General features: G+C 36.5%; 1 protein-coding gene across 5 annotated transcripts in view; it reads left to right on the top strand.

Annotated features, from left to right (window-relative positions):
- The first annotated feature begins 1215 nt into the window (after positions 1–1215).
- Positions 1216–24879, top strand: part of LOC126198697 (phosphatidylinositol phosphatase PTPRQ-like) — a 485978-nt gene continuing 462314 nt past the window's right edge. For 3 of the 5 annotated variants that reach the window (XM_049935195.1, XM_049935196.1, XM_049935193.1), the window contains exon 1: positions 1216–1620. In XM_049935195.1, the coding sequence (XP_049791152.1) occupies positions 1461–1620 (160 nt within the window). In that variant the 5' untranslated portion in view covers positions 1216–1460. The remainder of the gene's footprint in view (positions 1621–24879) is intronic. The other 2 variants (XM_049935197.1, XM_049935194.1) reach the window with 1 other exon arrangement.

Here is a 24879-nt window from a genome sequence, read left to right as displayed (position 1 = left end):
TCATTTAGAACACATTGAGTTGAAAGACGTGTTCTTCCCAAACCTAGATCAGTGTGTCTGGAGTAATTGTTGCAACAACTGTTTCAATCTGGTTTCTTAGGTAGATCAGCTGGTACTGGAGACACATTCACATGGTACTTTATTAACTCCAAAAGGTAAAAATCGCATGGCATCAAATCGAGTGAAATTGGAGATCTTATGAAACCAGCTCTTCATTTGCCCTCTTGGTGGCCAATCCAGCATTTGGGTATAATGTCATTTAACCAGTAGTCTACTGAGTTAGTCGAGTGAGGTGGACAACCTTGCTGCTGAATAAACTTCTTCAAATTGAGGAAAGAGCCATAGTTCTAGTGCATCAAGATATGAAATACCAGTTACGGTTGCTCCACTGAAATACACTGGCATATGGCACAAAAAACATTCAAATTAGAGGAATGTCATTGCAACTGTATGATCTTATGGGGATTTGCTGAGCCCTGATGCTCACATTAAGTGTGTTCATATGTGAAATGTTGATTCACTACTGAAGACAACACAATCCAGAAAATGTTTACCATCATGCAACAACATTTTGTTTTCAAAGTTGGCATGTAAACTGTAGTCTCTAGGCTTTAGAGCTTCCAGCATGATACAAACAAAACTCTTTGAGCTGCCCTTTCATTTGATGTATTTTTTATAATTTTAAGTTGAATGTAAAGCCTTAAAACCCCGATATTCATTTTGAAACACCTGGTATTTGAAGGAAGCATATGAAATTTTTCAATCTTAATTTTAATTACACAATGGTCTATTATAGTTTACAAGCAAAATTTCTCTATGAATGTAAAAGAAAGAGGGACAATAAAGCCTAAAATTAGAAAGATAGTGTCTGAGAATACTTAGTATGGTGCATCCAGTATACAACATAGGTACTGCTATTTTTTAGATATTGCTTAGAGCCAAGGCAAGAGATATTGCTTAGAGCTAAGGCAAGAACTCCATAGTGTAAATCATGTACTCGATGATGCCTGTGTGCTTTTGTAATCACAAGCAGCTTTCCCCTCCAGCCATAACTGTTTATCTCTTCCTGTGATAAGATTTGCTTCTCAGCTGGGACCTGTTTGTTCTTACTATCATGAGTCATTTGTAGATTATTTACTTGACTATTATCTAAAGATAGGATCAAAGATAAGTTTTTAACTCTTAAGTTTCTTTGGTTGAACCTGATAAACTGGCGTTTATATTGTTATGTGCATATGAGTGTGCTTTCTTATTTCCCTATTGATATTTTAAATAAAAGGTACATGGGAAATGTGTATGTTTTGAACAGTTTCATTTAGTTGACACCATTTTGAATATGATGCTTGATTGTAAACCACACCCAGATACCGAATGAATGATTATGTTGCTGCAATCAAGGAAGTGTGGAAGGAACTTCCTAGAAGAGTCAGTTGTGTTCACGCCAAACATTGGTTGACAGAATGGACACATCCCTTTTATTAATGCTGATTTTACTCATAGTTAACTGTGTGTGTTGTGTGAAAGTAACTCCTAGTGGCAAGAGTTCTTCAATAACTACAAAAGGATATCCTACAACTGAGTCAGTTTCTACTGAGCCTGCTACAACTGCTGTGTTTGCAGGTAATCCTCAGTATTCAGGCAAATATGTGCTTTGTAAAAAATTTTTGCACCTGAGAAATATTTATCTCCTATTGGAAAAAGGAAAACAATTGTTTCATTTACATAATTAATTTTTAATATTTTTACTTTTAACTGACAGTTTACTGAAATTGTTTTGCAAGTATAATAATTTTAAGAAACTCAAGAAAACTATTTAATATGTTGCTGGTAAGCGTATCTGTTTCCAGAGCCAGTGGCAAGTTCTCTGTTAACACTATTCTTTTCAAGCTGAAGTAGTTATTTCTGATAATAATGTGTGTTGTTATAAAACTTGCAATCAAACACTCTCTTTTATAGGCAATACAGATAAGCTATACTTTAACAATATTTTTATTTTATGATGTGTGTGGTTTGTTCTTGTTTTTTTCACTAAATCATGGAGGAGGTCCTTCATGACAGTAAAATTTCAATGAAGTACACAGAAACAGCTTTGGTGAACGCCATAAATTTTTTTTATCATAATTCAGAACTCCACTGAACAAATCTATTGGTCTATTTTTAAAATTGGTATAATGAGTGTATGTACCAGAATTAATACATAATTCAGTTTTATTATTAGCCATGACAACAGGTGGATGCTCTCATGCTAGGGTATGAGTGACGTTCCATTACCTTTTAACCTTTGCCAACCTGTACCTTTCTCCTTCCTGCAGAAATAACTATTAGTTCTGAAAGCTAAGATAATTTATGTATTTTTATATGTGGTAGTTAGCTCTTGATTGATTTTTTTAAATATTTGTCCCAACACTTACTCTGTCCCAGAATTGTGTGAAAGTATGCAAAGTACCCTAGAAGAAGTTGTTCTTTTATTTATTATTTATTTATTATTTTCACCTTTGTATTGACCAACTAGGATCACTTAAGGACTTCAGTTCCTCTTATTTACTATTGTTGTTTCCAATTTTTACAGTACTCCTCCTTTTATCCCCATGTTGGCATTTCCATTATTCTGCCGATGTTGTTCCTGATTTCTTATTTCTTCACTTTAAAAGCATTCTGAATTCAATATTTTATTCTTAAAAAGGTATCTTTCTGTTATTTATTATTGTATGATGTTGTTTCTATCTAGTTTTTCATTTACGTTTTTTTTTTTTTATTTTATCTACACTCCTGGAAACTGAAATAAGAACACCGTGAATTCATTGTCCCAGGAAGGGGAAACTTTATTGACCCATTCCTGGGGTCAGATACATCACATGATCACACTGACAGAACCACAGGCACATAGACACAGGCAACAGAGCATGCACAATGTCGGCACTAGTACAGTGTATATCCACCTTTCGCAGCAATGCAGGTTGCTATTCTCCCATGGAGACGATCGTAGAGATGCTGGATGTAGTCCTGTGGAACGGCTTGCCATGCCATTTCCACCTGGCGCCTCAGTTGGACCAGCGTTCGTGCTGGACGTGCAGACCGCGTGAGACGACGCTTCATCCAATCCCAAACATGCTCAATGGGAGACAGATCCGGAGATCTTGCTGGCCAGGGTAGTTGACTTACACCTTCTAGAGCACGTTGGGTGGCACGGGATACATGCGGACGTGCATTGTCCTGTTGGAACAGCAAGTTCCCTTGCCGGTCTAGGAATGGTAGAACGATGGGTTCGATGACGGTTTGGATGTACCGTGCACTATTCAGTGTCCCCTCGACGATCACCAGTGGTGTACGGCCAGTGTAGGAGATCGCTCCCCACACCATGATGCTGGGTGTTGGCCCTGTGTGCCTCAGTCGTATGCAGTCCTGATTGTGGCGCTCACCTGCACGGCGCCAAACACGCATACGACCATCATTGGCACCAAGGCAGAAGCGACTCTCATCGCCGAAGACGACGCGTCTCCATTCGTCCCTCCATTCACGCCTGTCGCGACACCACTGGAGGCGGGCTGCACGATGTTGGGGCGTGAGCGGAAGACGGCCTAACGGTGTGCGGGACCGTAGCCCAGCTTCATGGAGACGGTTGCGAATGGTCCTCGCCGATACCCCAGGAGCAACAGTGTCCCTAATTTGCTGGGAAGTGGCGGTGCGGTCCCCTACGGCATTGCGTAGGATCCTACGGTCTTGGCGTGCATCCGTGCGTCGCTGCGGTCCGGTCCCAGGTCGACGGGCACGTGCACCTTCCGCCGACCACTGGCGACAACATCGATGTACTGTGGAGACCTCACGCCCCACGTGTTGAGTAATTCGGCGGTACGTCCACCCGGCCTCCCGCATGCCCACTATACGCCCTCGCTCAAAGTCCGTCAACTGCACATACGGTTCACGTCCACGCTGTCGCGGCATGCTACCAGTGTTAAAGACTGCGATGGAGCTCCGTATGCCACGGCAAACTGGCTGACACTGACGGCGGCGGTGCACAAATGCTGCGCAGCTAGCGCCATTCGACGGCCAACACCGCGGTTCCTGGTGTGTCCGCTGTGCCGTGCGTGTGATCATTGCTTGTATAGCCCTCTCGCAGTGTCCGGAGCAAGTATGGTGGGTCTGACACACCGGTGTCAATGTGTTCTTTTTTCCATTTCCAGGAGTGTATTTACACATCAAGTTCCGTAGGACCAAATTGAGGAACAAATCTCCAAGATCATGGAATGTGTCAGTACATGAAATTACAACATAAAAGTAATAACAGATAAGAATAAACGTATATGAATCTGAAAAAAAGTCAGTCCATAAGTTTAAGTAAATGCAATCATCAATACAACAAGTATCAGCTTAATCTCTCAAGGAACTTCTCGAAAGAATAGAAGGAGTGACCCATGAAGAAACTCTTCAGTTGCACAAGACTTGAGGAAATCTGATCGAAATGCAGATTTGATTTCCGCCAAGTATTAACTGAGTGAAAGCTGCTTATTCTTGGAAATAAGCTTGTTCACAAGAAATGACAGTAAGGAATATGTATATTGAGAGGCCAATGTCAAAATACCCAGACTTGTGAACAGGGGTTGACAAGAGGTTTGTGAACTTACACCACTTATTGCCTGAACTGCCCATTTCTGAGCCAAAAATATTCTTTTAGAATAGGAAGAGTTACCCCAAAATATAATACCACACAACATAAGTGAATGAAAATAAGCAAAGTACACTAATTTTCGTGTTGAATGCTCACTCACTTCAGATACCATTCGAATAGTAAAAATGGCAGCATTAAGTCTTTGAACAAGATCCTGAATGTGGGCTTTCCTAGAAATTTGAACTGTTTAGTTTTACTAATCATATGCCCATTCTGTGAAATTAAAACGTCAGGTTTGTTTCAATTGTGTGTCAGAAACTGTAAAAACTCAGTCTTACTGTGATTTAGCATTAGTTTATTTTATACAAGCCATGAACTTAGGTCGTGAACTGCACTATTTGAAACCATGCCAATGTTGCATACAACATCCTTTACTACCAAGCTAGTGTCATCAACAAACAGAAATATTTGAGAGTTACCCATAATACTAGAGGGCATATCATGTATATAAATAAGGAACAGGAGTGACCCCAACACTGATCCTTGGAGCACCCCCCACTTTACCGTACCCCACTCAGACCCCACATTACAGCCATTCTCAACATTGTGAATAGTGACCTTTTGCTATCTGTTGCTAAAGTAAGAGGTGAACCAATTGTGAGCTACTCCACGTATTCAGTAATGGTACAACTTCTGGAGCAATATTTTGTGATCAACACAATTAAATGCCTTAGTTACATCAAAAAATATGTGAAGCATTCGAAAACCTTTGTTTAACCCACCCAGTACCTCTCAGAGAAAATAGAATACAGCCTTTTCAGTTGTTAAACAAATTCTAAAGCTGAAATGTAAATTTGATAGCAAATCGTGTGATATAAAATGATCAATTATCCGTACATACACAGCCTTTTCAATAAATATAGCAAATGCTGATGGCATAGAAATAGGTCTAAAATTATCTACATTATCCCTTTCTCCCTTTTTATAAAGCTACTTTACCACTGAGTACTTGAATCGTTCAGGAAACTGACCATTCATAAAGGAAAAATTACAAATATGGCTAAATACAGGGCTAACAAGTGCAGCACAGTACTTTAAAATTCTGCTAGGCACTCCATCATACCATGAGAGTCCTTAGTCTTCAGTGATTTAATTACTGACCCAATCTCCCTCTTGTCTGTATCACAGAGGAGTATTTCAGACATCAATCTCGGAAAGGCGTTTACCAAGAAAGTTATATGATTCCCTGTAGAAATTAAATTTTTATTTAATTCACCAGCAATGCTCAGAAAATGATTGTTAAATACTGAACATATATCTGATTTACCAGTAACAGAAGTATTTTTACTGCAAATTGACTTTATATCAACAAACTTGTGCTGCTGACCAGACACTTCCTTCACAACTAACCATATGATTTTAATTTTATCCTGTGCATTACCTATTCCGTTTGTGTACCACATACTCTTTGCCTTCCTAATAACATTTTTAAGCACCTTACAATACTTTTTGTAATGTGCCACTGTAGCTTGATTGCCATTACTTCTAACATTTTGAAATAATTCCCACTTTGTTCTACATGATATCCTTATCCCACTAGTCAGCCACCCAGCTGCCTATTACTTCTAGTACCCCATTTAGAATGCTCTAATGGATAGCAACTCTCAAAGAGCATGAGAAATGTGCTATGGAAAGCATTATATTTATCATCTATGTTATCAGCACTATAAACATCCTGCCACTCTTGTTCCGTGATAAGGTTTAAAAAAACTCTCTATTGCTGTTGGATTAACTTTCCTACGTAGTTTGTAAGTAAATGTGACATTTGTTTGAGTACTAAAGCCTTTTAGTATTAAAATTTGTGCATCATGGTCTGAAAGGCCATTCACCGTTTTGCAAACAGAATGCTCGTGTAGTAATGAAGAATGAATAAAAATATTGTCTATGGCTGTGCTACTGTTCCCCTGCACCCTAGCTGGAAAAAAAAATCTGCATCAGATCATATGAATTTACGAGATCTACCAACATCTTTTTCTTGTGCCATCATATACAAGATTTATATTGAAGCAACCACATATAATTAATTTCTGGTACTTCCTACAAAGTGACTCAAGAACCCTCTCTAGCTTGAGCAGAAATGCTCTGGAGTCAGAGTTAGGGTCATGGTACAGTGTATTAGTTTTGTTTTTCTAGATATACCTTTCTTGTTGTAAATATTCTTTATTGAATCATATGCTCTCCATTTTGTTAGCTCTTGCATTTAATGCAAATTTTTCTAGTCCAATGTTTTGTATAATTTCTCCAAAATATTTAAATTTGCTTACTCACTCTATTTTTAGCATTTGTATTGCTGTGGGTTTTGGTACAATTTTTATATTTGCCATAGATTTGTTTCATCAGCTGAAATTTTGAGACCTGTCCCATTTCCTATTTTTTCCAGAAGATTTATATGAATAACTGCTTCTCTCAGATTTTATCTAAGTATTGCAAAATTGTCTGCAAAAGCCAGTCTGTTTACAATAATTCCACTTGTTTTCCTTCCCAGAGTTATTGGTTCAATTTTATGATCTTTTATCTCCAAATTCCAGATTGTTACAATTTTTTCTAGAATGCAGATAAACAGTCAAAATGATAAACCAGTTTTTATTCCAAATGGTTAATTTTAGATGTCATATTAGTTAGAGCCTCAGGAATTATGTTTACCAGTTTTGTTTTAACACCAAATTCTCAATATTTTATCTTTGTTTCTATGTCTACCAAATCAGATGCTTTCTTGAAATCAGTAAATGAGACTATTACAGGTTTGTTGGTTAATGTTCTGTGGTGAATTATTGATTTTGAGTAGAAAATCTATTCTATGCAGTATCTTCCCTTTCAAAAACCATCCTGATATGCTCCCAGTTGTTTGTTTGAAGTTTCTACAACTCTGTCCAGGAGGATTTTTGATAATATTTTGTATTAACTGGTAGAAGTGACACTCCTCTGAAATTATTGACATTTCGTTTGTCTCCCTTTTTATGTAACGGGCGGATTAATGCTATTTTCCAATCTTCTGGAATATTTTCAGTTTACAAAATGTTCTCAAAAAGCAATTGTAGACCATTTATAATTTTTGGTTCTGACCATTTCAATAATTCTGCTGTGGAGTAGTGTTCACCACTTGCTCTGTTGTTATTAAGTGTTTTGATGGTCTCTTGAGTTTCTAGCTCTGTTGGTGGGGAGTCTGCATCCAGATTTTGTGCTATAGCTGGAAATTCCAATTTAACTGCTAGAACTGACAGTTGAAGGGCCTGACAAAAATTCTGCCGTTACTTGATAATAGTCTTTATTGTTTAATGCCTGTTTTCAGTTTCATCTTTGTAAGAAATACTTGGTGCTTGATATCCTGTAACTACTTGGTTGAAAATTTGGTTTAAAAATTTCGAGTATTATTTTTGATGAAATTTGCTTGTATTTCCAGAATGCTCTTTGTTCTACTTCTTCACACACTTCATTTTACTCTGTCTTCTTTTTATTCTTGGCCAATCCCAAAGTTTTCTCAGCTGATTTAGTATTACGTATTTGAGTACATGCCAATCACCTTTTTTGTTGTCTCAGTTTCTTCTCTAAATTATTCTATAATTTATATTGTAATATTAGCTGTAGAGGAGATGTATCTGAGTACTGTTTTGGTTGTATTTCTTATTTTAGATGGGAGAAATCATATTTTAATATTAGAGGGATAATGACATGAATCAAATTCTCTATTTCTGATTGCTTTAACATCCATAATTTCCATCATATTGCTTTTAGATATAGTTATGCGATCCATTTGAAATTCTTCTAGGTTTGGATTTGGAGATATCAAAGTTTTGGTATTTGCTTGTCATTTGCAAAAATGTGTGGACATCACAAAAATGTGTGGACATCAGTTTAACTGGAACATTTTACACATATTGATCACTCTTTCACCATCTCTGATTGTTCTTAATTGTGTTGAATATTCACCTACAATATCCTTAAATTTATTTTCCTTCCCGAATTAGCACTGAAGTCACTGAGAAGCATTTTAACATTTTTGAAGGTATGTTGGAGAGTGCAGATTCTAAAGGAAACCAAAACAGATTGCTGATGTCTTCTGTTGTCATCTTTTATAGGTGGATGGCAGTTTGTAAGGGTGTAGTGTTTATTCTTATATTTTATTGTTAACATGGACATTCCTTCTGATATCAGCTTAAAATCTGTTACACAATTTATGATTTTTTGTTTAGATAAATTGCTATTAAAACATTGGTGTGTTTTGCATTATACCTACTGCTGGTCTCTCTTTATAAATTCTATAGTGTCATGTGTCAACTACATTCTCATTTAAGAATCTTGTTTCCTGCACTGCTAAAAATTGTACATTTCAAGATTTCAAGATTTCAAGATTTCAAGAATTTTATTCACCATAGATCATTTTACAATGATATTGGCTTCGTCATACAAGATGTACTAGTACATACAGAATAACAAAATAAACTTCTGTCAATACATTATAAATACATTTGAAGCATTGCAGTGTACCAAATTACAAAGGATAGATTTTAAAAGCTAACGCAACAAGCTATCTTATAATCTAATATAATAAGGTATTTTATTGTTTATAGTATAAACTTTGTAATTACACACTATTAACCACAGCACAAAATAATATGTTTAACTACAGACAACTTTTAAATGCTTATATACTCCTCAGGCATCTCAAAGAATTCTTTAATGTCATAGAATGGATGATCTGACAGCCAGCTGTACCACTTAATCTTAAAAGAATTTGTATCCATAGACTGAACATGAATTGGCAGTTTATTGAACATTTTGAGTGGGTTAACTTTGTGGGAATTTCCTGTTCTCACTAATCTGTGGCGCGGTATGTCTAAATTACCGTTCGCCCGGGTGTTGTGTTCGTGTATTTCCTTTCTGGCAATAAATTCTGAAACATTATTTTTAATATAGAGTACAGACACATAGATGTATAAATTTATAACTGTAAGTATTCTGAGTCTGGAGAAAAGAGGACGACAGTGCTCCCTATGACCTCTTTTACATATTATGCGTATGACTTTTTTTTGTAATTTCAATACGTTTTTGATGTGAGGGGAGTGCCCCCATATAATAAGACCATATGAAATATGTGACTGGAATAGCCCAAAGTATGTCACCCTGAGGTACTCCATGCTCACTACCTCCCTTAGTTTCAAGAGAAGATATGCCACCCGAGATATTTTTTCACATACATGATTGACATGTTCCTCCCAATATAGTTTTGAGTCAATGTGAATACCTAAGAGTTTTACTGACTTATTGCCTACTTCATTTGATGTTCCCATTAAAAGTTGTTGTGTTTTGTCAGGGTTGCATAGGAGCTTATTGGCTGCAAACCAGTCCAGGGCCTTATCTAGTGTTTCTTTTGTTAGGTTATTCAGATCTGAAATGTTCTGATGTGTGGTAAGTAGTGTTGTATCGTCAGCATAACACACAACAGGGTGAGCTATATTTTTAGGTAAATCGTTAATAGCGACAATGAAGAAGAAGGGTCCAAGGATAGACCCTTGTGGTACACCTGTGCTGATTTCCATGATGGAAGAATTTAAATTTCTGACTGAAACGAATTGTTTTCGGTTACTTAAATAAGAATTTATCACAGATAAAGTTCTCCCTCTCACCCCATAAAACTCTAGTTTCCCCAGTAGTATGTCAACAGGAATGCAATCGAAAGCTTTGCTTAGGTCACATAATACCAGTGATACCATGTTATTATTTTCAAAAGCTGTTAAGGTTTGGTCAATGATTTCCAAGATGGCCCCTGTTGTGTTCTTCCCCTTTCGAAAGCCAAACTGATTGTTACATAGGATATTGTGTTTTTCAAAGAAGTTGCTTATTTGTGTGTGTATCAGCGCCTCAAATACCTTTGAGAATATTGGAACAATGGAGACTGGTCTGTAGCTTTGGGGGAGATGCTTGTCTCCTTTTTTAAAAACTGGGACAACTTTTGATACCTTGAGTGCATCCGGAAAAACTCCAAATTCTACACATTTATTAAAATTATAAGCTAATGGTTTGGCGATTGAGTGTATTGTCTTTTTAATTATGTTATTTGATAACCAATAACAGTCCATACTTTTAGAACCTGAAAATTTGGATACAGCTTTTATAACATCAGCAGGTGTGACAGCCCTCCATTGAAATGCCAGGTTAACAGGCAGTGGTGTTCCAACAAGGTTCATTGCAGATGAATTTGTTGCTTTGATACTGTTACTTATTTCTTTAACTGAGTTTAAAAAGTACTCGTTTAATTCTTCAGGATCAAGCAGAGCTGTTTCTGTGCGTTTCGGTGTATTCTCTTGTTTTATTATTTGCCAGGCTGCCTTGCATTTATTGGGAGCTCTTTCTATATAGTTCTCCACTGCTTGCTTTTTTGCCAGAAGTAGTTTAGCTTTATAGTATTTTTTGCATTTCAGATACGACCTATGAATGTTCACACTCTGTTCTGCCCCTTGGTCAGAGGCTTGTTTATGCATCTGGTACAGCATATGCAAGTTTCCTCTAATTTCTACTAGCTCTTGTGTGAACCAGTTCAGACTTTTCTTTTTCATTTCATTTGGATATCTTATTTTTTTTACTGGTGAGCAGGAATACCATAAGTCTGTGTACTTTTTAAAGAAGTTACCAAAGCTAATTTCAGCTTCCCCTTTTCCAGATTGACAATTATATATAAAGTCCCAATCTGCACTTCCTAATCTATCAACAAACATATTTATGTACTCTTCCTTCTGTCTTCGTACCACTACTACTTTAGATTCTTCAGTCTTAACTGGCTGCCTCTTACAGAGGGTAAGGAGTAGTGGCTCATGATCTGCAAGTCCACTTCCTGCAAGTCTAACTGTAAAATCCTCCCTATGGAAATTCACAATAATATTGTCTATACAGGCATTCTTACGTGTGGCACAGTTATTTGTGCAATAGAGGTCTAATGATCTTAGCATATTCAAAAATGTCCTAGTAACTGGTCTTTGTGTGTTTACCATTTCTATGTTGAAATCACCACATATAGCAATTCTCGTTTTACTCTTCAATATTTTTTTAATTATTAATTCACATTTTTCAATAAACAAATTTACATCACCATCTGGCGACCTATATAGACTAACTACCACTATATTTTCATTCATTAGTTTTACACAACTAAACTCCCCATCTAGCTCTGAGGAGTATGTAGATACGTCAATTCTGGAAAACATTATTCCTTCTTTGATAAAAATTCCCGCCCCACCATTCTTTCTCTGTTTTCTACATATCATGTCTCCCACAACATACCCTTGGGGAATGAACATATTTACTTGTTCTTGTGTTAACCAGTGCTCAGATACACATATAACATCTACATGCTCAGTGTTACATAAATGTTCTAATTCTGAAATTTTATTTCTAATACAACGTATGTTAACTTGTAGAAAAGTAAGTAGTTTGTCTCTGTCTGTATTCCTCTGAGAGCAATTTGACTTTATATTTGAAGTTGTAGGTTCCATTAATGTCTTTAATCTTGATGCACTGTGATCATGTGTGTTATGATAGTCACATACCTGTTCATCCACTTGATGACTCACTTTGTTAACTGCTTTCGTCTGTGAAACCACTGCTGATCCCACCAAAAATCCTGGTCCCTCGGTTGTGGTTTCTTTTTTCGGGTTGACTGCCGTACTCCACGTGTTGGTATTCTCATCCCTTGAGCTTGATTTGCTGTTCTTCTTTTTGCAAGTAGGTCTCTCTTCTTATATGGTGCCTTCTTTCCTGCCACCTCATTTGCTGCTTCTTCAAACGTTTGCACTGTCCTCTTGGGTAAGTTTATTGCTTGAGTAATTGTCCTCTCCCCACAAACAGGGTTCACTTTTAAGGATTCTGTTGTTATTTGTGCTGGAGTTGTATCAATAACAATTCTCACTGATTCTTTATCTGAGACTTCAGTATCCTTCCATTTAAGTTCTATTGCTGTTTTGTACACTTTCCTGTTTGTTTCCACTGATTCATAAATCCTTGTGGCAATTTGTTCTTTACCAGTTGCATTAAGGTGTTGTCCATGTGCTGTATAAAGTTCCTTGTTACTAGGAGTATCAATAAAACAAGTGTTATGGAAGCCTTTCACTATTTTTTTTAGCTTTCTGTTTGCAGATTGAATTTCTTGGTTTACACAAGACCATTCAGGCAGGTCATGTCTATGTGGTACACCAACTACAATCACTTTTGTATTTGTATTTTGTAATGCTGACAAGGCTTTATGTAGTGAACGAATTGCCAACTTGGTTTCATTCTTTGCCACATCGTTAGCCCCTGCCCAGATAACTGCAAAATCTTCACTTGTCAACTTATGGAGGTCATTGCATTTTTTTAGTATTGCACTAGTGGGAGCACCTGGTATCACCTTCCCTTCAACATCATATTTATTTGAAGCTAAGTTTAAAATGTTTCTTGCACAGTCTCTGCCATGGCTATCTGAGGCAACGAATATTTTGGGTCTCCTATTCACTGACTGACTCTCAGGAGCAAAGGTTTGCATTTTCATTGGTGCACCCATAGATTGATTTCCTTTTTGAACTTTGTTCTGTGTTATGGTATGCACACTGTGTTGTGAATCGTGATTTATGTTGGGTGCATCAAATCGGTAGTTTTTGCACATTTCTATCTTGCCTGATTCTCGCTTCTGTAGTTCGTTTGTTAGCAAACATATAATTGTTTTCGAATACTTAAGTTCCTTTCTTACTATTCTGAGTTCATTCTGTAACTTTTCGCACACACACGTTTTTAACGGGTCTGTTTTGCTTCCGTCCATATCGTCACCGTCAGTACGAAAACAATCACTGCATTTCCAGCTTTTCACTCTATTCGTTGAATTTACACACGAGTAATGGAATTTCCTGTTACACTTTACACAACACACGCCTTTTCTTGCTGTTTTGTTACAGGAACACGGTTTATTCCACGCTTCCTCACTTATTTCGTAAATAGAATTCAAATTTTCCGAACTGGTCGCGGCCATTGTCCACTAGTCAAATGTTCTTCTGTAGCAATAATTCAAATTCCTTCTGTTTCCCAGTTTTCTGAAGAGAATTTGCATTTAATTTTCCAATGAAGTACCTCTTCTTGAGCTCAAACTTAAGAGGAAATGGTCTGACATATGAGTTACCTATTTTGATCAAGTTTTGCAAGGACATTCTATGTAAAAAAAATATGTGTTTGACCTTTTGATGGACACTCTAATTTTTGAAAAAACTGAGGTCAAAGTTGATGATGAAAAATGATATTTTCAATGTTATACATTGAAAGATCATCTATAAACAATTTTTTCATGTAATATGGGGTCCAAATTTAATAACATTTGAATTATTAATGTTTTTATATTTTATTCTGTTGCTTGGGTACCCGTCATTCTGTCCATCTAGCAGAGTGAGGTCAACAGTCAAGTGGTCATGGCTTTAGATTACCAAGCTGCTTCTCTGTGTTTGATTCTTGCTTGTGAATTTTTTTCATTTGATATTCTGCTTGGTGTATCTGATATTATTTTGAGAATGGGAATGCCTTTCTTCCCTCCTTTGAAGTAAAATTTTGAGAGGTATGATTAATAATCAAATAAGTATATATAAAGTATTGACAGTTATTTTCATTGTGATATATGATGCACTAGATTGGACTTTCATAGATGATGATATTCATCGGACCTGCAGTATGAAAGTGATACCTCGAAAATGTACCTCTCTTTGTCAGCCATGTCATGTTTACTTTTTCTGACAGGTAAATAATTTCACTGCATGACTTCAAAATCATATGCTATGACAGCAAAGCAGAGTATTACAAGACAGGATGGAGGCTATCATAACTCATGTGTTATTCCGTAACCAGTTGTTCAATGCCTCTCTTCCATAACATGCTTTTATATTCTTGGTACACATCCAGATTGATATCTGTTACATCTGTTTGTAGCAATGTGAATCAGATATTTTTCTATGGACAATGTATCGGTGAACATGACAATGTGATGAGATTTTGTTCGTGTTCTGTGGATGGTGTCAGAAATATTTATGTTTTGCCTGTTTGCAAGGCTATCATAACTCATGTGTTATTCCGTAACCAGTTGTTCAATGCCTCTCTTCCATAACATGCTTTTATATTCTTGGTACACATCCAGATTGATATCTGTTACATCTGTTTGTAGCAATGTGAATCAGATATTTTTCTATGGACAATGTATCGGTGAACATGACAATGTGATGAGATTTTGTTCGTGTTCTGTGGACGGTGTCAGAAATATTTATGTTTTGCCTGTTTCTACAATAAGTTTCACCTCACTGATTGTGAGAACACTCATGAAGTGACAATCAGTTAGGATTATGCAATAATATAAATTTGGTGTATTTTTATACTATGTATCATGATCAAAATAACTGTCAATACATTATATATACTTGTTTGATTATTAATCACACCTCCCAATGTTTTACTTGAAAGGAGTCAAAGAAAGTATTCTGACTATTATCAGATAGACTGAAAAAATATTGAATGAAAAAGAAAAGCCATGACCAAGAATCAAACATGGACCAGCAGCTCGGTAATATAATGCTGATAACTTGACTGTTGACCTCACTTTGCTAGACAGACTAAATGCTGGATACCCAGACTGCAGGATGAAAACATAAAAATGCTAACAAATTGAACATTGTTAACTTTGAACCCCATATTATATTAATAAAAAGTCTTTGTGTTTTAGACAATCTTTCAATATTTAAGATGGAAAACTTTCAAAAAAATTAGAAACTTTCTAGCAAAAAGCCAAAACATGTGTCTCTTTTTTTGTTTTCAGAACAAAATGTTATTGCAAAACTTTATCAAAACAGCTGACCCACAAGTCAGATCCTTGTCAGAAGGCTTTTCAGTATATTCCATCTCTTCTTCAATGAAAATGTTGAGACTCCTCGGAATCCTATGTCCAAGTCCATTACAAGATGTGATGATGGGTTCCTCATTAGAGTTACCATCTTGGTAGTGTATTCCTTTTGTCAATTTTGGGTTTTGAGATTTTCATTTATAAATTATAGAGATCTGGGAATACAGGGTCATACATGAATTCCAAAAATAAGACGAGGTTGTTAGCCTGGAATATTACTGATTCAGCCATCACTAACAAGTGGAAATGACACTGTCTGGGTACTGCCACTAACTTGTGGAACTATTGTGCCCTATGTCCACTTTAGATGTGAACAAGAGGCTGCCATTTTTGCCAGCTTCACCATACTGAAACCCATCTTCTTCATCTTCATTGCTGTTGAGGTCTTCACCACAACCCTGGCAAGAGGGCCTTAAGCAGTGTTGTCAGCTGGGCTAGCTGACCCAAGTTTTTTTTAAAAGATCTTCTACCACTTCTCCTTTATATTGGTTTGCTATAGGCAACCTCATAACTTTTATGATCCATGTTTGCAGAATTGAAGAAGCTATTATTTTATTAGCTAATCAGAATGCTCCTTGCACTGTAGGTTGCTATTCATTGGAACACCAGTTTTGTAAAACATCTGTATGTTGAATTTATGGGCATTATTTTTTGTGCAGGATTGCACAACATATGTTTTTGTAAACTTAGTATAAGGTATTTACAATTTATCATTTTAAACTTTTAGATGACATCTTAATAGTGTTTGGAAAGGCTGAATATTGACTCTCCACTGGCATGCTTACTCTGTAGCAAATATTACAGATGACTCTAATGTCTTAAGTAAACAATTAATATACATTAATATAGAAGCATACAAAGTATAAAACCTTGAGAGATGATATACATTGTGCTCAAATGTTTAAAGTTTGCTTAAAATCTCCCAGATGAGTGAATACACTAATGTGAACTGTAGTCTGAGATAGATTTTAAATTCTAACTACAATAGTTATCCTGTAGTGTTGAAGTGTATCTCATTCTAATGATTGATGGGCAAACTCAAAAATTACAGAAATTGTTATAACAATGTCTTTTGTTTTAATAAAATGTAATTAATGGTAACATTAATAGTTACCTTTATAGAGAATCCACCACAGAAATAATGTTGACATGTCAATTAGCAAGTTATTTCTTGAATAAGACATTTCTGTTCAATGACGTTTTACTTTCTCCAAAACATTTAAAAATTCTGAAGGCACATTATAGGTCTATTTTCATAAGCTGATGTTAGTACTGCATATTTCAGTCTCAAAAGCTCCTCATGAGTGACTCTATCACATCAGCACAATATTTTGATTTTTTGCTAGATATATATTTAAACCAGCTAGAACTGTTATTGCTTGTCAGTCAAGTAACAATTTTTATGATTATTGTATCTATTTGTAACTTGTCTGTCAATGGAAAATCCAGGATCTAATGTAACAATATTATGAAAAGGATAGTTGCTACTCACCATACAGTGGAGACACTGAGTCGCAGATAAGCACAACAAAGAGACTGCAGAAGCTGAGCTTTACACACACACAAAACCACACATATACACAGACACACACATGCAAACACAACTCACACACATGACCACAGTCTCTGGCTGCTGGGCCTACACTTCATGCAGCAGTTGGTTGTCATGAACAAACTGTCTGTCCACATGAATGGCCAATGGCAAACTGTGACCAAGAAACAACTGGACCACCTGTTGCTGAGCATGCTGCTCAACATGACATTATTGATTTCAGTGACTTCTTCACAGCCTGTGTCCTTTGGATCCTTCCCACCAACACCAGTTTCTCAGAATTGCACAGGTGGGAACTCTCCCTGCAATATATCCTCCATTTCCATAACCCTGCTGGCCACAACCTGTGTTAGCCATTGTCCTTACCCATCAGATCCTTCCCTGTTCCCATTCCAGCCCTCTGTTCCCCCAATGCACCCAAAGTCCCTCCTTATCCACAACCCCCTGTCCCTAACGACTGCACCTAGCTGCCATACTTTCTCTCCACCTTGTCCCTGCAATCCCACAAGTAGCACCTTACTGTCACCCACCCCTACCCTGCTATCCCTGCCCTCCTCACCCCAGCCTCCTCCTTACCACCTCCATCCATTTGCCCCTCCCATCATGTGCTGCTGCTTGCAGCATGGCATCAGCAGCCAGAGACTGTGGTCATGTGTGTATGAGTTGCATTTGCATTAGTGCGTGTGTGTATGTTGTCCATTTCCAATGAAGGCCTTGTTGGCCAAAAGTTCACTTTCTGACATATTTTTGTTGTGCCTACCTGCGACTCAGTATCTTGCTACATGGTGAGTAGCAATTATCTTTTTCATAATATTGTGACTTGCCTGTGATAGCTATTTTATTAGGGTCTTTTGTAAACCCTCATCACCAGTTTTGCAAATTCCTCATTGCTACTGCTGCGGAGACCGAGTTGCCACTTTTGTTATGGTAGGCCGAATTTGTGAAATGGCTTCTGACTCAGTACACCACTAAGATGATATAATCCTGCCACTATTACACAGCTATACCCCAGGGTCTGGTAACAGGATAGGAGAACAAAATTAGTAACAAACTATATAGCGGAGATTCTGAGTCGCAAATAGGCACAACAAATAGACTGTTGCAATATAAGCTTTCAGCCAACAAGGCCATTGTCAAAAATAGATGACCAGCACACACATAAAAACACACTTGCACAAACACAACTCACTCATAGGTATAGCTGAAGTTACACTACGAGCAGCAGCAGCAGTACATGATGGAAGAGGCAACTGGGTGGGGGTAAGAAGGAGGCTGGGGTGGGTAAACTTCACAGGACATAGCAAATACAATTTACAAAAACCATCTGTTCACTTCTAAGAGTTCACTAACTGATGTTCCCTGTCTAAGTCAGCGCTGGACGATGATCTATAATCAGGTGGGTGAGAGCTGCTCTTCTCTCTTCTGAGTAGGCTTCTGTCCATTGTTGTGTGGTCATTGGTAGGATATGTTTGGCTTTCTCTGGTTTAGTGGCAGCAATTAATTATACCAAATACAATCTCACCTCTGTGACAAGTCCTTTATTAAATGTTATCAGTTATGGATGATTAGTCCTCTTCTTCAGGCTTCTGTGAAACAGATTTACATTACTGAAACCATAACTGTACATCAGGACTGTTTGAAGAACAAAATTATTTTTGACAGGTGCCTGAAGGTCTAACATTTTTGACGACTAAGAGTGTGTGAAGTGTATGTACAAACTTCCAACTCCTCTTCTACGAGTCGACTTACTTGGTGTACACAGTCAATCTTCTTCTCTGGATAGCCATCTTCTGGAATCTCTATAAACTTCTTCTCCAAAGAATGATGCTAGTTACAGGAACCTTAAAGACTTTCTCACTACTTGCAAAATAATTCGGTACTCGAAGAATACTTTTTGATAATTACTGGTATATCTGAGATTCATAAGAACAAAATTCACTCTTTTCACATAAACATTTAACTTATTGTAAGTAACTCATATCATCTCACATTAAAACAGATTTAAGTCCATTTAGAAAAGAGCTGGCTTAACAACCGTGTCTCTATTCCAAACATATTGTAAAATATGTCTTACCTCCAGCAAGTCCAAGATAAGAGTTACTTAAAAATCTTCCTCAAGTCATTGTTCCTTGTCACTAACAATAGTCAATTACAAAACAGCACAGAATAACCCAGAAGTTCCATAGTTCTTCCTTGCTCTTTCACTACGACTTCCATGGATTGACCGACAAGTACTTGTCGGTGCCGTTCGACTGCCATGTCTACATCTTCTCATGCAAACTTCAAACCTGTACACACAAACATGTATGTGCAGTAGGTAGAATTCTATCATCCCACTCTCACATCTAAAATATTATGTGTTTGAGATGGTAGAGGGCCGAGTGGTTCTAGAATTTATGCAGAAATTCTAGAAACACTACATATCCCCCGTCCCCCCCTCCCCCCTCAGATAGAACACGCTATATTTTATACATAGTCATTATGTACATAATATCTCACATGATAACATTTTACATTTTAGCAGTATACATTTCTTACATAGGTTCCTATATACATATTCCACTTCAATAACAACCCTTTGTTTTCTCTAGAACAATCTTTAGCTAAGCGTTTCTTTATTTTATTCTCACTTTACTTTGATATCAAGACCTGAGTATTCATTCATGATTTAGTAAGCTTGACTAGTATTTAGGCATCGTGAGACTTTTTCTTTATTTCCAATTGTAAACTTCAGGTGTTCATGACATTCGAGTGTTCTATTTTCTGTTCTCATTCTTTGTATTAGTTTGTAGCTTGTAGTTTGGAGGAACTCTGGGTGAAATGAAAGTGTTTTTTGGCACTTATTTATTTATATGAAACATAATAATGCTAGTTTTGTAAGAAATTTATACTTTCCAGAATAATTCCTATAAAATGTGTGACTTCAGTCATGATACTGTCCCTTTCCCCTAGGATCAGTACCTATATCTTGCTTGTGGGTTGACCCTATGAGTGCACTTCCTCTTTCCATTCTGGTAAATACACCCCTTTATAAAACATTCCTATTTTTTAGGCCATAGGTCACCCTATCTCCATGTAGGTACGCCTGCCCTATACACTTAACAAATGCTGGGTACACGCCCCTTATCCTTTTTGAGTAGGCCTCACATTTCATTACCCCAGTATATGTTCCTATGTATACTATAATTAAGTAATTTCTGGTCAAGATATAAATCTACTTAAAACTTTACATTCATTCTTTAGTACATCATCAGCTCCCTAGAGTCCTCCTCTACTTATCAGTATCTATACTTCCAGTAGATACCATGTGTATATTCACTATTCAGTAGATAATATGTTTACTTAGTCTATTTGAGTCCCACTGACCTACAATTCATCAGAGTATTTATTAAACTGACTTTTCTTAAGCAGCTATCGCAATTACTTCCACTCCTACTTTCTTTTCCTTTCTTGGCTCACACCTCTTCCTTGTCTATCCCCTGCTCATTACTGCTTCTCACATGTTTTCGTCTCTCTTTGTGCATGAGTTGATCACCACCATTCTTTCTTTATATATACCTTATAATGGTACAGCCTCACCCAGGACTCATATGTCCAATACCACCTTTTTTCATATGCATCTGGATAGTTATCAGACAATTCAGTGCTTCCTAAAGCCTTCTATGTGTATCTATACATATATCATTCTGTACTATTTGATAAAAAAACCTTGATATTAATTGCAAAGGCATGTGGAATGTTCTGGAAGGACATGCATTGTCATAATTATCAGTGGATTGTTGTCATCAATAAAATTGTGTACATTTACTAAATTAAATAACTAATCAAGAAATTGAGGTAATAAGTCCTTAGAAATAAATAACTAGAGACTGCAGAGATGTTAACATGAAAAATCAATGCTTCTAATTAACAAAATTGCAGTCTAAAAATCCAGTAACCTTAGATCTCACCATCTTGAGAAACAGCTTAAAAGTTATAACCAAGCAATGTATTTTCATTTGTTATTTATTTTTATGTATTCCTCTGTCATTAATATTCTTTGTAATTACATTTCTAATTAACTCTCCAACTGTTTACATCTCACAGTTTTCCAATTTTCAGAATTTGATGTCTAATTTGTATGTTCTATGTATGTAAGCAGATAAAGCACGAGCTCTGTACTACCATTAAATATTAGTAACCAAATCCAAACTGTAATTAATTACATAACTAAAATAATATGAGACACATTATTGTAATTAAAGCTCAGTATGATTTTCTTATGGAAAACTAGAGGTATCCCTATAAAATATTTGTCATTCAATATTGTATTTTATGCCTTATTCAGCTGTAACATCAGTTTCTTTACATTTTGTAAATTTTAATTGTAACATCTAAATTGTAAAAAATTAATAATGCTTTATTTTGGAAATTATTGTTAAAATTCTATATAAAGTGATGCAGTGAGGCTGTGAGTTAGTTGTCGAGTTGTTGTTTTGTCAGTCTGTTTTAAAGTTACTTTTGGAAGTCAAAGAGAAACGTAAGTTAAGTAACATTCCACATGAATTGTTACAACCTCTTCGTAAAAAAAACCCACCCACCCACCCACCCACACACACACACACACACACACACACACACACACACACACACACACACACACACACACACACACACACACACACACACGATGTAGAACCATCATAGTTTTCTAGTCAGTAATCTCATTGTTTGCGTATAAATGTAATTTTGTGTGTATGCGGATGTGTGTTCATGTAGTCTGATTCTTCGGCCTTCTTATCTGAAGATAAGATGTAGGTTATTGGAGACCATGGAAACCAGGAAGGACGTCTGTGATAGAAGCAGATGAATATGGAAAGAAGAAAAAAATAGATAGGTCCTCAAATGAGAAGTAAGAAAGGAAATAAATAGAGATGATTCCTAAGTTGCTAAGATTGAAGAAGAGAAAGAAGATGCACACTTATTTGTGAGGGTTGTTGGGTTGTTTGAAAGGTGTGGTGTGTGTTTTGTATTAGTCATGATTTATGTGTTCTCATAAACCATGCTTTTATCCACAATATCCACCCCTTTAAAAACTGATACAAACCTTCCCATCTACGATCATCTCATAAAAGGTATAAGATATTTTATACAAAACAGAAAATTATATACTACAGTCTAACAGTTTTTCAGTTCATCACGTTGTATTATATTTTCCACAGACATAATATTCTTATTCCATTTATTTCATGTCTAGAGATCACTTTCTTTCTTATTCTGTGATTCTCCTAAGTTGTAGTCATATCGACTTTTATAGGTAATAAGATTATGGGATAGTTTAAGAGTTTAAGAATAGATGACAGAATAGTTTAAGATTTGAAGGGAATTCAGTGTGGGAAAACTATTTTGGAAGAAACACCAAAAACAACTTGGGATTCGACGGTCGTCACTCCGCCCGTTACATCAGAATGTTAACATCCCTGGGGATATACAACTTTACATCCTTTACATTGTACTTTCCCTTTTCTGATCCAGTTGTAGGATCCACAAAAAATAATGTCTTGGGAAGGATACCGTTCGTACTCGGTATGGTCCTTCATATTTTTGGAAAAACTTATGTCTCTCTTTCTTCAGGGCAGAGTTTTGAAGATGTTGTTTTACAAGAACTAGGTCATCAACATTGTACTGAGGTTCAACAGCTTCTTCATTATGTTTACTTACTCTTTGTTGTGCCTTTTCAACTAAATTCTTAGAATCTGTTTCCTGGTAGCAAGCCAAGGTTGTTGCTGCAGTGCATGGCTGCCCACATTGTCATCAACAATGTGAAACCATGTCAATGGTCCATGGAATGTTATTGATGTGATTGTTCTTTTGCAATGCTGATAGTTACAAATGAATTGCTTCCATCGGGGGCAAGGCTAGAGGGCGATCTGGGTAAAATTGTGTATGTTCTATATTCATTCATGGCATGGCGCCGATGTCTGAAGTCTGGGCAGTGAGCAGCATGAAAGACAGGTTGGGCACATTCACATGTGGTATGGAAGACACAGTGCCCTTGGGGGAGGAACGCAAATCTGAGTGGGCTGAATGTTGCAGTTCAGCAGTTGTGTACATAGTTAAGAAGTACTCCAGGTGTATCTGAGAAAACTTCACTGTACTTCATCAATATCTGATATAGATCATTTTTCTGTTATTCAATTAACAGATGAGATTCATAAGCTTTCATCCTGATTAGTGCTTACAGCGTACTTTGTGTATCCAAAATGTCCTCTAAATCCGTCATAGTGCTCGTTGCTACAATGTGGATGTTATATGTCTTGGTATAACCAGTAATGTTCCCATTAAATGGCACTACAAATACCTGGTCAGCTAATCAATACCTAGTAACAACTGCAAATTTTAATTAGACCCTACTAAGAATGTCTGCATAAACATAAAATTGTTTAAAGCTATCAGTAACCACACTTCATGTTTAATTTGCCTTCTTTTGCTTGATCTTGCTTTGCTTTCAGTTATTCCTACTACATAAACCCCAGTAACCGTCAGTATTTGATACACTTTCTTACATTTTAATACCTCCAACAAAGACTCAGACACAATAAAAATTTCACTTCCTGGATCTATGTACACACTCAGTTCCTGATCATCAGTCATTCCTAAAATTATTAGTTTAGTGAACTCGATACCTGTTTCTTTGTCTCCTTCAGCATGTAACCAATTTTGTAGTGGTGTTACCTCAGTGAAGGCAACCAATATTTTTTCATATGGGACTTCACTTATTTGGACATGTCCTGAATCATGGCCCCTTGTCCAGGACATTCTTTGTTTTCTGTTGCTATTGTTGTTTTGTTGCCAAAAAAGGCTGCACTATTCTATTACCATCCTTTAAGCCACCATTTGCACACATTTGCATATGAATGCTTATTCTCCCTCTCTTTGGTGTTTAGATTTACTATTCTGACTTTTATTTACCTGACAATAATTAACCTCTTGTTTTTTGGTGTTTAGGGTTAACTTTATCTCCTTCCTGGCATTTTTTAAGCTGCAATAACAATACTAATAGTATGAATATATACAATACATAATTTGTCACTATTAAAAAATTCATCAATGGAGTGGAAGGAGTTGGCCACTAGTAAGTCTTTCAGGCTCCTTTTAAACTGATCTTTATTTGTAACAAAATTTTTTATGTTTGCTGGCAAATTATTGAAGATGAGTGTTCCTGAGTGGTGGACCCCTTTTTGAACTAAAGTAAGTGCTTTTAAAACCTTGTGCAGATCATTTTTGTTCCTGGTGTTGTATGTATGAACTGAGTTTTTTGTTGGAAAAAGAGATATATTATTTAGGACAAATTTCATTAAGGAGTAAATATACTGAGAGACAGTAGTTATTATACCCAGTTCTTTGAAGAGGTTTCTACAGGACGTCCGTGAATTTACTCCACAACTAACACGTATTACACGCTTTTGGACTCTGTAAACTTTTATTTGACTTGAAGAGTTACCCCAAACTATTATATATACCATATGACATTATGGAATGAAAGTAGGCAAAGTATGCAAGCTTTTTCATTTTTATGTCACCTATGTCTGCTAACACTCGAATTGCAAATACAGATTTGTTAAGGAATTTCTGCAGTTCTGTGGTGTGCTCCTCCCAACTGAATTTATTATTAAGTTGTAATCCTAGGAATTTAAGACTGTCAACTTCTTCTACCTGCTCTTCTTCATACTTTATGCATATGCTAGGTGGAAACCTCTTACAGGTTCTGAATTGCATATAGTGAGT

This window comes from Schistocerca nitens, chromosome 8, assembly GCF_023898315.1.
Source record: "Schistocerca nitens isolate TAMUIC-IGC-003100 chromosome 8, iqSchNite1.1, whole genome shotgun sequence".
Lineage (NCBI taxonomy): Eukaryota > Metazoa > Arthropoda > Insecta > Orthoptera > Acrididae > Schistocerca > Schistocerca nitens.
Note: the sequence above shows the minus strand (reverse complement) of the source record. Positions and strands in the feature narration are given on the sequence as shown.